Source organism: Cydia amplana, chromosome 9 (genome assembly GCF_948474715.1).
Source record: "Cydia amplana chromosome 9, ilCydAmpl1.1, whole genome shotgun sequence".
Taxonomy (NCBI): Eukaryota; Metazoa; Arthropoda; class Insecta; order Lepidoptera; family Tortricidae; genus Cydia; species Cydia amplana.
In genome coordinates, this window is record NC_086077.1 from 7,793,623 (window position 1) to 7,812,629 (window position 19,007).

Genomic DNA, 19,007 nt, shown 5'->3' on the forward strand with positions numbered 1-19,007 from the left:
TTAGCGGTATAACTATGACCAGCCGAACTTTACACTCAGGTTATCGGCTTAAAGGTATTTATTTATTCAGGTCCCTTATCTTGAAGCATATGAAATGAACCTGTTGCACGAGTGGCGATAGGTATTAGCGCGACGAGCAACAAGTGTAGTCTCGCCCGCAACTCCCCCGCCCTACCAGTAGGGCGGCCGCCCACTGCGCGACCCACGCGGTAAATTAACTTATCGCGCGCCTATTATAAAACACGGGGGAGTGTGAGTGAACCGAGCCTTAATTCGTTAAATCCATAGCGCAAAAACTCATAAATATATACATATTACTAAATTGAAAAGAATGTTGTAGGTATTAAGTTTTTTTACACTTAGTTAAATAAACAATAAGGTAAATTAAAAAAAGCGAGCTTCTCCCTAATATACAGCTTGTGTAGTTTTAGAAACTACCAATAACGCCGTATCTGCAACTAAACACATATTAACGCACGTCTTCTAAACATATATTTTATATATTTTCAGTTTAAGTAAATATAATTTTAACGGTCACCTCTATATTTGCTTAAGGGAGATGAGTAGATAAGACTAAGGAAAATTTAAGTTTTAACTGGGATTAATCCATATTAATGATTCAAATGTTTATTTAAGTTTCACAACGAGTAACTAGCACTAGCGAGTGCTAATAGCACCTAATAGTGTGCACCTAGGACCTAACAAGCTACATACATCCTCTGGCGCGCATAGCTTCCCGGGTTACAAGGAATTCCTGGATTTGAAGGAAATCCCCTGTGTAACCTGTATAGGTTATCCTGTCCCCAAGCAGCATCATAAATCCTACGTAACCTATAAAAACCCGTTATTTTCTACAGTGTCTGTACAAATTGTTTCCGATTTACTTGCGTCAATGTGTCGTTCGTCGTTTAGGAGTATTTGTCATCCGAGCAGACGGCGGCGCCGCCAAGCCCAACGCCTGACGTTTTGTTAATAGCAACTATTTTACACTCATCGATACTAGACTATTATTGTTTCAACAGTGTATTTCAGTAGCTGTTAGGGAAAAAATTGGTAGCTATTAAAGTCTATTTTTTTATTCGGTAGACTGAAATGACAGTTAATAGTATGAAATGACATTTCATGTTCATACTATTAACTGTCATTTCAGTCTACCGAATAAAAAAATAGACTTTAGAGGAGCCTGTAATCTTCCTTTTCTCCACTATGCCCGGAAATGTTCACCTTATTGTAGCAAAAAAAGTACGTGAAATTCTTCTGTATGGTCCAACTCAAATAAACAAAAAAAAAAACCATTATTGTCCTGTTTTAGCGGACGGGAAGTTATTACTGTATACTACTTTAAGCGAAATCATTACTCTGGTAACAAAAAAGAGGGTACATAGTGTAGGATTACAGGTACATTATTTATTTCATTAATATGTATGTATGTATAAAATCTTCATTGTATCAAAACAAAAATATGGCACAGGATAGGCAGTACAAAAGCGAACTTATCTTAATATCATGGAGGATACAAATGTACCTAAGTAAGTACTTATTATTTAACGTCATTTATCTTTCATTTAAATATATTTACTTTAGTGTAGGTAGGTACAGAATACAGATAGAGCCAAGTTGGTAATATTTACTCTTTGTTCCACATTTCAGATGCGTTTATGTTTAAGGGTAACATTCCATTTCTGACCGCAGCTGCACTATTGGTACTGAACGCGTCGCTGTTACTGTCAATTTCCATAGTAAAATGAACAGTAGTGCAGCTGCGGTTGGAAATGGACTGTCACCTTAAGTATAGTCCAGAAAGAGTGTCGACATGGTATCAACGTTTATTTATTTCTTCAATCTTATTAAAACAAGGTGACGTGAATCATCATATTATAGGACGTTATCGTAATTATAATCAAACGATAACAAGAGTTAAGCGTAAGTTGGATGTTGTCGCAAAGTGTTCAACGAAGTGGGATGAACGCTCGGTTTTTTGGGTAACTGGTATGCTGAGGTAAGATCGGACTATGGTTCGCTTTATTATTTGGTTGACTTCAAGATTTATTTTATGTTGCAAGCTCGTTATGATTTCTCAGAACGTAAAGTATAATTTTATGCAAAATATACTACATATATACCTACATATTTTTGGATTTCATAATTATTGTACCTACTACTAGTGATCAGAGATTGGTGTTATTCGATATTCGGCATATTTCGTATTTGTCCAAATTATTCGGTAAAAGCGGATATTCGGAAAATATTTTTTATTACATATCTTAGGTTGCCTTGTTTGTTACAACACTGTAAAATGTACAGTCACCTGCTATTGCAGGTCTCAGGCGGCCTTCGGAAAGTAACATATTATTATATGTTACTTTCCGAAGGCCGCAAAAACATGTGACACGCTCTTATGGCTCTACAAATAAGACCGTGTCAGATATTTTTGCGGCCTTCGTTGTGTAACATATTATAGCAGGTGACTGTACTCGTACCGAATTTTCTAGTAGGAACTCTCTTCGATCAGGTTACGTTTTCCCGTTGTCATTAAAACCCATGATTGCACTAAGCACCCTTCATTGAGAATGTTGAATCCATAGAAGATGTTTTGATTAATTGGAATGTTATAATTTGTGAGTCTCTTGCCTTTTGACCTGTTTGTTTGTAGGGAATTGCCTAGGAAGCGATTCATCTTTAGCTGCTAATGTAATTGAAACGGTTACAAACGGTTTACTATAATGATATGTTACAGAGGAACCAAATAATTCGGCCGAATATTCAGTTCGGTAAAATGTACTTAAACCGAACATTCGTGCGAATATTCGTATTCCGCAAACTCTAATATAATATAACGCTACACGTCTATAATATGGCATGCATGACGGGATGCTCTGAGCACCAAAAAAAGTGTATAAAGTAGGTACTTATACATATTGTGTAGTTAAATATGTACCTACTTAATTTCTTTTTTTTTTATTAGAATGGATTTAATAAAATGAGTAATTTATTTCAAGGAATAAAATATAAATACAATTTGATATTAATCGACATAACTTATTACATAATTATTACCTACGCAACCCCAATTAGAAATCCATGGTATCAGAACGAGTAACGCCCACATACGTGAGGAAACGACGTTTTCATTCGACTGATGAAGCAAATTATTTATAATGTGTTTTCTTTTCATATCGTACTTCGAATATAACTCAATTGTGGGCAATTAAGCATGTATCAAGCGGTGTTCATATCAGTGGTCAGCGTAATTTTTGTAATTAAACTTGTGTTCATGACTGCGTCGATATTGTTTACATTGTGGAATAAAAATCAGGTACTTATAAAACATCCTATACACAATTTTAATTTTTAACAAGGAAAAACGTCTGCGAACGATGCTATTTAAGCTTAGAATAAATTTAAAAGTGGAAAAATTACTGTCTTGGGTGAGACTTGAACCAGATCCAGAGGCCGTGAGTTCAAGTCTCACCCGAGGCAGTAATTTTTCCACTTTTAAATTTATTCTAATCCTATACACATTTTATAATTGCTTCATTACTTCATTAGTAGGTACTAGGTAGTAGGTAGGTATATATGTGATATTCTGTCAGGCAAGCAGCAAAATAATTGCAATGGTATTGCTGCTAAATGTTAATAAGGGAGTAACCGGCAAAGCGGTACGTTATACATAAAATAAAATTAATCCTTAGGTATGCATATGTAAATTGTAATGTAGGTATATCGTCGCCTAGTACCTATAGTACCAGCACCATCTTTGCTTAGTTTGGGGTTAGGTTGATCTGTGTAAGATTGTCCCCAAATATTTATTTATAATTGGAGCTTCAAATGGAAAGATTAAAAGATAAATAATAGACATTTTTGCGTGTTACCGTTTAATTTGGAGTGTTTAGTTATTTAGGACCCTTATAAAAATGTTACAGCAATATAACGTACCTATGACAATTAAATACATCTAATCAACGCATACAAAGAAACCTAGAGTCAGACCAAGCATGGCAAATTGACAAAGTGTAATAAAGTGTGCGTAAAGCAGTACTACATTCGTTTCAAGCTGGATATAATTTGTTTGTCTTCCTCATACATTAGAACTTAGAACATAAGTTGACCGTATCATCTGTTATTATGATTAAGAAAATGATTTCTATAAATAAATAAATATCGAAAACCTGATTCTTTCAAATTTGGACATTCTTGGGCTCATTCTACTCAGAATTGACATCATTCTCCATACATCCATTAAAAAAAGATGTCCTAAATTGTCCATTCCATTACGTCACGTTTTATTATGAGAATTTTTTTAATTTTTAATTACGTGACGTAGTGGAATGTACAATTTTCATACAAATTTTTGGGACAAGTTTTTTTATCATCGGGATTGAATATGCTAGTGATTCTGAGGTGAAAGAACCCAAAAACACCAGGATCTGTGAGAATCGGGTTTTCAATATGTATTTTAGAAAACGCCCAAATATCGACAGCATTACGGGCGCGTTTTTTTTTTCGTAAAACCGGGCTATTGAGTCAAATGATATACTTATGCCACCAGTTCCGCAGCCATACCTAGCATAATCTTCGACTAAGGGGTCAATTAAATTGCTATTTATTTTCCACAGGAGAGCAGAAGAAGCTCGATAGACTCAGAGACAACCACTACAGTTTCAGTCGAGGACTTTGACCAGCAATACGACGCAAACACCGAAGATCGTAATATGAGATTCGGAGAGCCTAGCGGAGTCGGAGACGCAAACCATCTCGGACACATTCACATGTCGCACGTTTACATTGAAGAACAAATATGAGGTTTGTACCTACCTATATAATAGCTATTTAATTATATTCAACCTACTACAAAATAATCGCGCGAGCGAGACGAACTATTAATAATACTTGCTAATATTAAACTGGGTTTAAATTTGGGTCAATTAATTAAAACGGAAAGATAGATTAATTCAAAATTAGTTACTTAGCTTGCACCGTTGGCACAATCGCAATTAAGTACTTACTTAAAACACAAAAGTAATAAATAGCCCCCAAATCCGAACAGCTTCCTCAGGGAAAACAGCGTGAGGAATCCGAACTAATCGTAAACTGGCTCAGTTCTCCCTCTGGGTAGAAGGGTCAGATAGCAGTAGCTTTCGTTATAACTAGCGGCTATGCCAATTGTTGGGATTAGTTGCCACTACAGAGTCTACAGGTCCCAGGCTCCATGAGCCGTGGCAAAAAACCAGGGCTACGCTAGGAGGATGCCTTTGTACGAAAGTGCACAGTCAAAGAAAGTCAGCTGCAGAAAAAAGTGCCCCGCCCCTGCAAAGAAGTTTGTATGCAAAAGTGCTAAGCGAATAGTATTGCTGATAAGGAAAGGGTTTTCATTGCCCTTGTGTATTACCATGAAGACGGTTTTATCTTCCTTATCGCTACTCAATATAAACAAATACTCTACAATATGTCTACAATAGACCTTCGAGACACGTGACATACACGGCGAATACTAATTTCCGGCGAGGATGCTCGATTGCTTGCATTCATTATCGCGGATCGATATATCGAACAGACTATGTACCTATTTTGTTTATCAAACTGTGTTAAGTTTGACTGATAAAATCCGATTGCTGAATATTTATTTAGATTGTTAAGTAGCTATTAAAAGTATTAAAACATAAGGATGTTTTAGATAAGGATAAGCATAAGGATGTAAAAGCCCCATTTAGAACTTGTATGCTATTTTCTTTACATCGCGGTTTTTGATCGATCAACTGAATCCATTGTAGGTACTCTGTAGTTAGCAATGTAACAAAAATCGCATGCAAGTTCTTGAACCGTCTAAATCGGGCTTTGAAGTTACAATTCTCATAAAATACATATCTAACAAGTGTATTCAAATAGGTTACCCTATTCACTAAATAGCTCTACTTCATCATGGCGCTTTTCGGGTTCAAATAAACGACTTACAGTAAAAAATATCTAAATAACTATTATATAGGCGCTAGTCAGAGCTGCCTATAATATTTGAAGAGATCCCTCGACTTCTCCAGGTTTCCATAAATTTCCTGACAAGATGACAGCCGTGAAGTTCAACCATTTCAAATTTCAATCTTGTAAAAAATACTAATTGATTAATTATGAATGGGAATTGGGAATCTTTAATATCTCACGTGCTTTAGCATCCAATATTGCGCATGAATGGGTAATTCGTAAAAGTAATAATGTAGCTATTGTATTCATTGTTTACAAAAATATTATAACTCTATAATACAGACAAAGTGGACACTAAAACTGCAATTGCTTTCGAGTACGACAAACGCTACGTTATTTATGATCAAATAGGCATGGTTGAAATCATCTGCGATACGCGATTGTGGCCATTGTGGCTGTAAATAATTAAAAAGAGTCAAAAATCGTTGACAATTTTGGTACTTAAATATGTTCGTCTCTAATAAATTATGTAAACGATAGAGTTATATAAATCAAGATAAGTCTGAAACGATTTTAATAGCACATGCAGTGCAAAAGTTTTATTTTAAACGTCAAACCTCTAATAATTTATGACCTATAAATAACACTTGTACGGCGTTTGCTATCAAAATCGTTGCAGACTTATCTTGGTCTAACTCTAGGTACCTTTCGCCGCAAGCGTCTGCGCGTAAACCGTTACGAATCTCGTTAATTGATTCTAGTTGCAGTCAACAGCTCTGTACATTTTAAAGGCATTGGTATACCTATGCATCACGTAAACTGCCACGTTTCACTTAGCCTTTGATATTTTTTGATATAAAACCTTGGTGTCTTTAAAACAACAACATACATTTTATGGTTTTATTCCTTTGACAAAATTTGGGCTGCATAGGTAATAAACGTATACCTACCACGTATACAGTCGCATACAATAGCGGAAAATGTAATTACGGGGGCCGGGGCCTCGTACGGCTGCTTCGTATGTCCGTTTAACAACAATCGACAGCCGGTATAGAGTTAATGATCTAGTAAAAGAGCCAAGTCCATGTAAACTCCAAGAGTGTTCACCCCAAGTTCACACTCGCAAGTTTTTTTTTTTACAATTTTGCAGATAGGTACGAGTAAAACCATTTTATCAGATTATGTGTTTGTTTTTAAATAATTTATTTTCCTTAACAAACCTCATACTATTTCTTGGTCAACTTAGAAGTTAGGTACTTCAATATATATCGAGAAGAAGTGAGCATAATAATTATCTAATCTTTAACACCTGAGAATGTCTGGTAGCCCTACCTAGCTACCCAAGATAGGCGATATTTTTTGTAGATTAAGTTTCTTATAATTTGAAGTAGGTATTGCCCATCTTTATTAAATATGTAGGAATTACCCTATTAACTTAGGTAGCCATAATTAAGTATTTGACATGACTTGAGAATATAGGTGCAAATCTTTAGACATTATTTTTACATATAATATCAAGTTTGTAGAAAATGGGCCTAATTTATGAGATACCTACTGATCATGAGTCTATAATAGGAGACTTCACTTATCTATTCAATATCAAACAATCAACTGTCAAGTATATCTTGTGATAACAATAAACTAGTTTAATGTTAAGTGGGTAAAGTTGGATTTTATTACTCTTAGCACGTAATATTTAGTCAATAATAAAAGTAAAATGACAGAAAACTAAAACTAGTGAGGAAAATTACAGATTGACATTATTTTTCTGACATGATGCCTTAAAAGTATTCGCGGAAGGAGCAGACTATAACATTAGGGACAATAAACCGCATAAAGTAAACCATTAAAAACAATCAACAACGGTTGCACTCCGGGAGTGCCGATAGAAGTGAAAACTCACCTCACTATGTTACCGACGCCCGGTAACACGATACATAGGTACGTTTAGCGGAGGTATTCTATTTATTTATTATATATTATTATCATTCTCAAATAAGATCACACTTTTTCATTGCATGTTTATTTACATACTGCCATGACAACGTCAAATAATTTGAACATAGGTAAGAGTCTTGAAAAGAAGTCCGCAACATTAAATGTCAAATAACATTGAGTTTTTCTTTATTGATTTAAATGTCATTTAAATTATGAGTGGCCACCTTACGGGGCTTACGGTCACGTGATCGCCTTACGCCCCTTACGGTCACGTCATCGCCTTACGCTGTCTCGAGTTTATCATTTTTTCCCCGCCTCAAAAAGTGCTCAGCGCCGCTAAAGAAGTTTTCACATCAAAAATAACTGCATTGAACTGAGACAAACCTTAAGTATATGTATTAATCTAAATCTTTGACATTTTTCACTAATTATGTGTTGTTTTAATATTTTTTAAAGATATTATTATTCTTAGGTATACTCAGACACACACACTTTGTCAGTAGAATAAGGCGGCAATTTTAAAAACGGACATAGTGGGAAAGCCAAGCCCCTAAGCTCTGACTTTAAAATGTTATTCATTAGAACTTGCTATGTAAACAAACCGCCATACTAAAATTGACACTGACTAATTGACATTTACTAGTAACTTTTGTTTACATAGTTAGCAAGTTCTATTGAATGATACTTTAGTAACCGACACCTTGGTTTAGGTATAAACGATGGATTGGCCGTTTCATAGATCTTCTATTGCATTTTATTACATTATTGAAGACGTAAACTTAATTTCTTATCATATTACCTACCTATTATGTGCCAGACTGTCTGATGGACTTACTTACGGTAGGTAAATTACATCTCAGGACTTCAGGGTGGAAAAAGGTACAGCTTTGTATGTAAATGCTAGGCCTCATGGCAAATTTCAGCTTTTTAAGACATCGAAGTAGTGGAATTACCCTAGAGGTTTGTGTCAGTCAGTGATTGGTCGAATCGTCATATTTTAGGTAATGATAAAATTTAAAGTTTTATGAAAATTAATGTATTTCAAATATTCGGGATAACGATCCTAACTTCATCTTATTTCTTTGAATTTGAGCTCTCTGGTGTTATCTGGGACGAATCTATGAGGGTTTGAAAATGAGACGAAACGGTTCGAGAAAAGGTAGGTACTTAGTGCCCCGCCTTATTTTGTTCGTCTTGGCGGGGGCACTGCCGCGTCCCCTGATAGCTCTCTACAACTATCTCTATAATTTGCGTTAGGGAGGATTTCCCAGAATTATAAACCAAGCGCGTTTCTTCATTTTCAAGAAACGTTTAAAACGATATTCTCTTTCACTATAATTAATTTCAGATAACACCAACAACAAATTATTATGATGATACCTATATAATATCTCTCATGAATTATGATAATAAAATCATGATAATAATGATATTAAATTAAATCATGAAGCCAGTTCTAATACTTCTTAGGGAGCAGCCACCGTCGCCATTGAAGTCGACTTCGATCAAAAATCAACATTGCGACTTTCGGCCGATGCTGTGTTGTAACAACTCGCAGTGTTATTCGCGCAACAGACAAGCTACGTCCTATGGTGTGTTAAACCGACAACTAACGAAATAATAACAATGACGTACGCGTTTATAATAGTGGCGGCCGTGGCGTTGACGTTGAAATTGTGTTTCATGAGTTTCTCACTTTATTTCACCTTGAAAAATGGAGAAAAACAGCAGACGCAGGTGAGGTTTTGATTGTATTAAATTGTATTTGACATAAGAGTATGAAGACACTTTTTAGGGTTCTTTAAAAATACGGACATTGTTTCACAAGCTTTTTCACAAGAGCTGGCTCAGGCTTATAATTTTTTTTACCTCAGATTATACTTGTTACTTGTAAGAACCTACAAATCGGCATGCGTTTCACGTTCGAAACGTAGAGCATAAATACCCTTGGGTACATGCTAATAGAATACATTTTTCTGTTAACGATTAAGTTAAAAATACACTTATACGCGCCCGACTTACCTAATATAGGTGCCTAATTAGAGATGACTGACACGTCATTATAAAGGTATTGCAATATTTTTATATTGCGATAATAACTTTATTTAACTATTTTTATACTTTACCGGGGCCTTCTACTTGTACGTACGATAAATTGGGCTCCAGTACGATGTACGATCCAATAAGCATTATGTACCTATGTATGTATGTCACTATACATAGTATTGGGTCCTCCTTGGGTGTAAGGCAAAGGCGTCAAAAATGACTAAATTTCCTCTAAACCGTTCTTGGAACTATCACGAACATGCTCAAATGAAGTAGAACCGATTTTTGCGCAATTTAAGAAAAAAATTTTTTTTGGACATATTTAATTTGCAAGTAACTTAAGGGTTAAATGTTAATATAAGTATGTTTTTATTGTGGGACGTTACCACACATTACAATCTATTAATTGTAATATGTACATTCTTACAGATGTATGACCGGCAAAACAAAAGATGTGATTGATGTATTTTTTTGGTGTAACATATACGATATGTTGTTCACCGGTACCTACGATCATTTTGACACTCAAATTCGATAATTCGCTTCCCCTTACCTGGCAACCCTTATATGGAGCAGGAATAACCAAACAGCTTAATCGACCTACGCTTGACTCATACCTAGTTGAGATAACAAGAAACATTAGGATTAGATTAGATAAGATTTTTAGTAAAATGTATTGATTTATGAAAACACGCGAACGACGCGATAGCGTAGGGTCAAGGCGGAAACAGTGGCTCAGCTCGATAGTGGCTCAGTCGCCCAAATATCGCCTCTCTCGTGTTGAAATTAGATTGAGTGAGCCACTGAACCCGGTTTTTTTACCGAGCCACTTTCCCTCCTTGACCCTACTTATCAAGGCAAGTGAGATTTTTTATGTAAATTTAAGTGCATCAGTGGTTAAACGGGCCCATATTATTAATTAGATGCAGCTTTTAAAACATGGTTATAATATAATTTTATCTTGTCAGTGTCACGGAATGCATATAACTGAACACGCCCCATAGGTCTACAATTCAGATTGTCAGACATTTTTGCTCATTTTGTTGTGCATGGTAGGTACAGTCAGCAGCAGAAATTGCTAAGCGGGCGAGGTGTTAAAAATTACCTTGACACGCTCTTATTCTCTTTACGATAAAGTCGCGTCAAGATCATTTTGAACACCTGACCCGCTTCGCAACTTCTGCTGCCGACTGTATTAGGTACCAATTGGTAGTGACTGACGATTTTGGTTTCTGGCAGCTCATTGCGCATCGGTTAAGTAGACCATCTGTATAGGTATGGCCACTTTTTGGAACTCTTTCTAGGTATTTCTATTTTCATAAACTATGACTATGCTTAAAATAATTGGTCTTGATTCCCAACCCATCTCGCGTAATGACACTAATGAGGTAAACGTACTAGTGGTCGTCATGCTAATGCCCAATAGATGACACCCTGCTGTCACCTCTATTGACAATGACTTAAGTTTCAAGATGATGACATGTACTGGTACCGCGTGGAGCACCAGTACATTTACCTTATCGACATGGTTAAAAAAGTTGGATGCTGTTTCTTGTGCAGATCATTCAAAGCTGCTGACTGTACGTACTCGTGTAAGTAATTTGATCTTAAATCACTGCATTGTTAGCAACAATCACACCAACACGAACATCCAGGATTCCAATCTTCTACCGAGCACTGGCGGGTCAAAGCCCATGTGGATTAAGCAGTAGGTTCTTATAAATGCATTAACTGCATGGAACACGAGGTCAGATTACACTGGTTGCACGAGAATTTACCCGACTTGACCGCAGACGCGAACTAACGTGTGTTCCACGTCAGTTTTTAATCGTGCAGGAAGCATAGAATTAGAATAGACAAGAACAACTGTCAATCTTCAAAAGTGCGACCAAAAATGAAATGCAAGTGTGTGCGTAAATTGTCTATGTGAGATCAAAAATAGTGATGTCATGTTACAACATATTAATAATCTGTCGGTGTTTGATTGCTTTATCGACTACTTTTTCAAATGTGTTATTTTAAACGTTAAAATTCTACGACATTATGATGTATAAAATAACACATGCACTGCGTGTGCTATCAAAATCGTTACAGCCTTATCTTAGTCTAACTCAGCGGTTCTCAATCTTTTTTTTTGACGGAACCCTTTTGGAAAGCGAAATACTTGATGGAACCCTACAATATAACAATAGTTTTTAGAAGTGTATTTTTTTATTAATAAGCACAATAATTATGCTTATTTTATTATTCTAAATTCTTGCGGAACCCCTGCAGGGGTGTCGCGGAACCCTAGGGTTCCGCGGAACACACTTTGAGAATGGCTGGTCTAACTCTTACTGTGTTGGAAAGTGAAGTTTAAATTTACTGCTAAACATCTGCACCTTCAAAAAGGTATAACAATCGTTATTATTTGAAGTCGGTTATAAAGGTTAATATCTTAATTATGTCTTGTGAAGAAATGATTACATAGCTATTAACATACCGACAAGTTATCGATACTGTCATCTGAACATTTTGTCAAGCCCTAGCGTAAAGTAACAGTTTATGTTTTTACACAAAATATTTTAAATTATTGAGTAATATGATAAAATATTAGCACACAAAGGAAGAAAAACTTATAATCAACTGTATAAACCGGCTTCTTACACTTTTTATGCTGTTAATTTGACAAAATATCGTTAAGAAAATTTCGCTCGGAATATCATTATTCCTCTGAAATAAGTATTTGCTAGGTTTATTTGGCCCCGTGACACTGAAATCCGGTACACTACAAGACACTATCTTCATTGTATTACTTTATCAAATAGTTTTCTTCCGAATTTGTGTATATTTTTCAAATTGAAAATTACGGTGATACGCTCTTGGCCGTCCGCGGCCGTCGTCAAACTCAAAAATGGTCACGTTTTCTCATTTGTAGTCTAACTCTTTCGCACTCATGCGATGTTCATATACGTGATGGCTTCCCTTTCGCACACTTCAGCTGTCTGTCAAGCGCGAGCGCGAAAATGACAAGTCTGTGGCAGGAAGCATTGCCGTGCGTGACATCTTTAGTTGACAATTCTAATATTTATAGTTACCTATACGATACGTCATTTTTAGGCTTCCGTATTTCTTAGAAGTTTGACGTTTAATGGCTCCTCTACACGATGGGCCAGCACCGGCCACTCCAAGGGACGCAGCCATGCGGTAGAATGAGAGAGCAATATCACTTGCTCCCTCTAACGCATAAATGCGTCCCTTGGAGTGGCCGGCGCTGGCCCATCGTGTAGAGAAGCCATAAAATAAACATAAAATATGCACTGCGTGTGCTATCAAAATCATTGCATACTTGTCTTGGTCTAACTCTAGAATTCTTATTTTAGCCATTTTCATATACTTAATGTGTCGTTATTGGAAGGTGACAAGCAATAGACGATTTACCCTATGTATTTTTGATTTATTAAATATGTATTTTTTTATTCATTTTAAGTGCTATAGTGTGGCATCTGCTCTGTAGTTATGTCATCTGTTAAAAAGGCCCTACATAATTAGTTTATTAATTGTTTCAGACGAACCTGCCAGCTAACAAATCGATGGTGATATCTTGGAAGCGGGTTACCCAGAAGTTCCTGCCCCGGTCGCTCTACTGCGTCGAGGAAAACAATAAAAACTTTCTCAATAAAATGTAGGCTCTAAGTTATCTGTATATATATTTATTTTATTAAGCCTTTAATTTATGGATTACTGGAAAACAATATCCGTATTAATTTTGCGTGAATAAATGTTTGTCTAGTCTTTGGCAGGCTAGGCTAAACGGCAGTGGCGTAGCTAGGCGGGAATATTTTAGTGGTAACTACTGGGGAATAGGGTGGGATTTTTTTTCTCAATATTTCCCACTTCCCAGTGATAAAATATGACAAAAAAATCTCAGTTGTTACCTCTGGTAACACCTTGGTGGTACTAGCGGGATTAACCCGCATAGCATACCTAAAGTTTATAACAATGATCTATGTAGGTGTATGAGGTATATATGACATCTAACATTAAGTGCCTCCTTTATTAATTGTATTTTTTTAAAGACAAAATTGCATATTATATAGGTACCTAATTGAAAGTTTGTTTTATTTTGTGTTTTTGGAATGTTTGGTGTAATTTATAATTTAATTAAATGAGTAAGTATTACCAGCTTAGTCAATTGTAAATCACTTTTTAAAATAAAATGTTGTGATCACTAATCAGTCTACAGATCTCCAGTAATAATTTTTTCATAAGGGGCAAGGGAAATACACAAATGCATCCTGGTTTGCAATATTTATTTATTTACTATTTACACAGTTCATACAATTTTATGTACAGTCAGCTAATTACAACCATTTTGAAATAATTTGATGATTGAGTTTTATAATTATTTACTATGTCCTCTCTTTATATTACTGTACAATTACCTGTATTATGCAACTATAATTTAATGAACACTCAACACGGTATGTGTTGTATCACGGTAAGGTACTTTACACTTACTTATAATCAAAATCCTTAACCTCTAAAAATTCCATTTCTCTGACCATTGTCGCCCATTTTACAGTTTTCTTCTGTAGGTTGAGTTGCATTTTTTTATCTTTATACTCCAGAGCCTTGTTTACAATCATTCGGTTGAAAGTATGCACATGTTCATGATTCGTATATTCCTCAACATCCATCCACTGGCATCTTCTCACTTCCCTCTGTGATATGGTAATTTGGTCCGTAAGCGCCTTCATCATTAATAGCATATAGATGTCCGAATTACCATACATCATGTTATGTGAGTGCCTCAATGTGATTAAAGATTGGAAGGCTGCATTCACACCAGTTTCCTCTTTAACCTCTCTTTTAGCAGCATCTATTATGTCTTCCCCTACAAAATAAAATCACACAAATAGGAGACATCTCTATGATAAATTAGCTGTATGTGACAGTCAAGAATAATAAAAAATTTCATCATTATTTTGTTTGCAACTTTGTATTAGTAACTCAATTGTTTGATGGATGAACTCCACTTAGAACTAGCAAACTTTTGATTTATTTAGTAAATAAATATGAAAAATATGGATTGTTATAACACACATTTGTAATGAAATTAATGTTGATCTCATGATATCTGATTAAAACTGTAAGTTTACTGTTTAGGGGAAAACTTCATTGAGTATGCTTATTGAACTTAGGTCAAATGTCTTTTGATTAAAGATTAAGTATTCCACATCTTATAACTTGACTAGTGATAATCTTAAACATGTACCTACGTAAGTTTATTTAAATGTACACATGCAGACAATATGATAAATATTTAGGTACTCAAATGAGAATTGCTTACCCCTTTCAACATATCCTCCTGGTAACTTCCAATGTGGGTAATCATAATGTTGTTCAGATACGGCCAACAATTGGTTACGACCATTAAAGACTAGAGCACCAACACCGAGGTTTGTATGTGAGGCCGGTGGCAGGTTAGGTTCCGAGTCCGTAGGCAGCCATTTGTACATCATTACAAAACTATCTCTGGCATGATGGAAATTAAAACCTTTCTAAGAATAAGTTATCATTGAGTTATCAAAAAAGATGTATATACAGTAGTATTACTACACCTATTCCCATTTGTGCCTTTTTTGCAATCTATGGTGTAGAAATACTAAATTCTATTTGAAAGATAGAGTTCAAAAGTAAACAGTGACAAATGGGATTAGGTCTGTATCATGATGCAAACTTACTTGTGCTAGTACAGGTACTATTGCAGAGTGTTTGATGTCCACTTTAAACCATGCACATCTATTGCCATTGCTCCGCCACTGTGCAAGTGATTCTGAAAATTAAGATGATAAGTCATGGACATAAAATTGCAAATAATGACTAATATATCTTTATAGAATGTTATACTTTGTGTGGGTACCTAAGTATGTAATTTTTCGCGGTTTTAGAACATTTTAAATATTACTATTTATTTAAGATGTTGAATGCATATAAAACATATTATTTTATGAGCATTAAGGTATTCAATGTCAATAAGAGAAAAATAAAAACTCACAATAATTAAGTTTAAAACTAACCATCAAGTTTAGCTTCAAGTGATGAAATTTCCCATTTTTCTTTCTTAGTATCTACTGTAATACCGTTGAACTTATCACTTTCACCTTGAAAAAGATCTTTAGACCTCATTGTGTACCAGCATATGCCCCTAAAACAAGTTAAGATTACAAATAGTACAATGAAATCATGAGACATGATACTAAAAAGAAATTAAATACAGAGCCAGTCAGAGCATACTTCATTAATCGCCCACTATTGTTATTGTTAATAAATTTACTTTGATAGTTAATTTGTATCGATATGTTAACCGAACAACGTCTCAAAACACGGTTGAACATGGTGGTTAAAAAAGTATTATTTTTAATATTCTTAAAATATATGAAATTATAATTAGGTTCATTAATTAAAATTAATTTAAATAATTTGGTTTCAATTTCATATGACTACAGCCACGGATAACTTTTACTCTCACGATGACACTAGTGACAGTGACGCTACTATGATGACATTGACAACTACTTTCTTGTAAGTTCGAATACTCATGATACAAGCATAAACAAGAATATACTGAAACACACCCAAGTCACCCAACTTGTCAGTAGAATAAGGCGCGAAATCCAAATGTTCTATGGTGTAGTGTAGTCACAGTTCATCCCGAACACTTCAATGGAAAGTCCTCTCTTCGCACCTACATTTTAAAATTTTGCCGCCTTTTGCGACGAACAAAGCTGGCTTGTGAGACTATATTTTATATGAAATTAAAAAAAACATTATTTATTGATGATAAGATATACCTTTCACTAGCCTTTCTCATTTTAGACTACAATATTTTTCGGGCTCTATTTATCGCGATAGAACCCAAAAATAGGTTTTAGAATGCTAAATATAGGATTGTGTGACAAGGCCTTTAGATCCTGTTTCGTGGTGAATGCGTGGTGAGTATCCGAACACACAAACAACGTCAAACTTCGTCAGTCTGTCAAAATAAACTTTTGAGTAGGTTGTGTTCAACAATTGTGTGATTCGTATTTTGAAGAGCTAAAACATTTTTATCATTAAAACCATTAACATGCGCATAGTTTGTCGTCAAAGCTCAAGGCTACCGACGTCTTATCTATTCTAAACAACATCTTGTACAATCACATAGTAGATATCATTATAAAAAATAGTTTTAGCGCAAAATGCGAAGTATTTCAACATAAACATATTTAATTAAGAAATAGTATTGATTTATTCTACGCTTTACGAATATATTAAATAAATAAAAAAATCTTCTAAAATGTTTAATGGTGTAATAGATAGATACAACGGTGTGACAATAGATTCACAAAAAGAGCCGTGTGATCCCAGTTTATTTCCAACCCAGTTAATAGGTGAGTCATACAGTTTGAATGCTTTAGCTTAATACTTAAATAGCTTTATTATTCTGATGTACTTTCCGTAAATATCCTGGAAGAGATTTATGGTTTAGGTTTTTTTTTATAAATATTTCTTTGCTTATATTCCAGACTCTCTCAGACAATGGGCTGAGGAAGGGAAGAGATGCATATGGTTCAAAGTCAATATAAAGGATGCTGCATGGGTGCCAATACTAGCCAATGTGAGTTGTCCATTTGTTTTATTTTATAAATTGAGAACTTTTTTAAATTAAGAAAACTTATACATACTTCATAAAACTGATATTGTTTTAGGATGGCTTTAACTTTCATCATGCCAGAGATGATTTTGTGATGATGTACAAGTGGTTACCAACAGATTGCTCTCACAACTTGCCTCCAGCCTGTCACACAAACCTCGGAGTAGGTGGCATGGTGTTCAATGACAAAAATCAAATATTGATTGTAAAAGAAAAATCCATTGATTACCCGCACTGGAAGCTTCCTGGAGGTTATGTTGAGAGGAGTAAGTTAAAATACAAATTAATTTTAGTAAATTATAAAAGCATCTAAGGATAGGAAAATAAATTATTTTAACTAGCTGAAAAAATATTTTATCAGTAAAAATTAATTGATGCAGCTATTAATGTCATACTAATCAGTTGAAACATTTAATTGTTATACTTGGTGTAACCATAATATATTTAAACATTATATTAAACTTTCAGATGAAGATATAAAAGATGCCGCCATGAGAGAAGTATGGGAAGAAACTGGAATAAAGACAGCATTCGACTCCATGATAACATTAAGGCATTCACACAGATCCATGTTTGGTAACTCTGATATTTATGTTGTAGTTAAGCTCCAAGCTAAAACATCAGAAATAACTAAATCTGATGTAGAAATACAAGCATGCCAGTGGATGGATGTGGAGGAATTCTTAAATCATCCTCATGTTCACGAATTCAATCGTTTTTTGGTAAAACAAGCCTTGGACTTAGAACAAAGGAAAATCAAATTAGGTCTACATCAGCAGACAATAACATTTGCAAAACTTTCACGTGATGTAACTAATCTTGTAATTGAAGATTTATAAATTATTATTACATATTCAATGTATTAATATAATTCGACTGTGAGGTATCTATGTATATTATATCCACATCAGAGGGTGTGCCATGAATAATTTATTTCGTTCGTTCGTCTATTTGCTTCTCTATCGCTAGTATCGCTCATTTATTAACAAGCTTTTATTAGGTCGACCTGTATGTAACTATGTAATGGAATCTTGCAAGTTAAATTTGATCCACTTCCCGGTTTCCGATTGAGCTGAAATTTTGCATACACATGTAAGTCGGGTGACAATGCAATATTATGGTACCATCGAGCTGATCTGATGATGGAGACAGGAGGTGGCCATAGGAACTCTGTGATGAAACAACGCAACCTAATTGTGTTAGGGGTTTTTAGAATTGTCTCGATGAGTATTAGTTGTCTGTCATAAGAAAAGTACAGTCAGCGATAAAAGCTTGTACCAAAAATGAAATTTTTGCCAAAAACTTATTAAAGATTGACAGTGAGGCAGAGCAGATAACGACATTTAGATTTTCGCGGTAGACAGGCAGAGTTGACGCCACGCACACGACTACTTGTCGTGTAGAGGCAGCCTCATTTTGAAATGAATTT

At 35.0% G+C, this 19,007-nt stretch overlaps 2 protein-coding genes across 2 annotated transcripts; one reads left to right on the forward strand and one right to left on the reverse strand.

Moving 5' to 3' along the window:
- Positions 1 to 14,343: 14,343 nt before the first annotated feature.
- Positions 14,344 to 16,313, reverse strand: LOC134650691 (uncharacterized). Its single transcript, XM_063505623.1, has 5 exons — positions 16,180 to 16,313; positions 15,963 to 16,090; positions 15,627 to 15,718; positions 15,233 to 15,443; positions 14,344 to 14,776 (listed from the first exon to the last, which is right to left on the reverse strand). The coding sequence occupies exons 1-5, from the start codon at positions 16,278 to 16,280 to the stop codon at positions 14,397 to 14,399; spliced, it is 912 nt and encodes a 303-aa protein (XP_063361693.1). The 5' UTR covers positions 16,281 to 16,313; the 3' UTR covers positions 14,344 to 14,396.
- Positions 16,314 to 16,924: 611 nt separating this feature from the next.
- Positions 16,925 to 18,462, forward strand: LOC134650692 (uncharacterized). Its single transcript, XM_063505624.1, has 4 exons — positions 16,925 to 17,315; positions 17,451 to 17,542; positions 17,634 to 17,844; positions 18,047 to 18,462. Exons 1-4 carry the CDS (start codon positions 17,222 to 17,224, stop codon positions 18,415 to 18,417), a joined length of 768 nt encoding a protein of 255 aa, XP_063361694.1. The 5' UTR covers positions 16,925 to 17,221; the 3' UTR covers positions 18,418 to 18,462.
- The last annotated feature ends 545 nt before the right edge of the window (positions 18,463 to 19,007 follow it).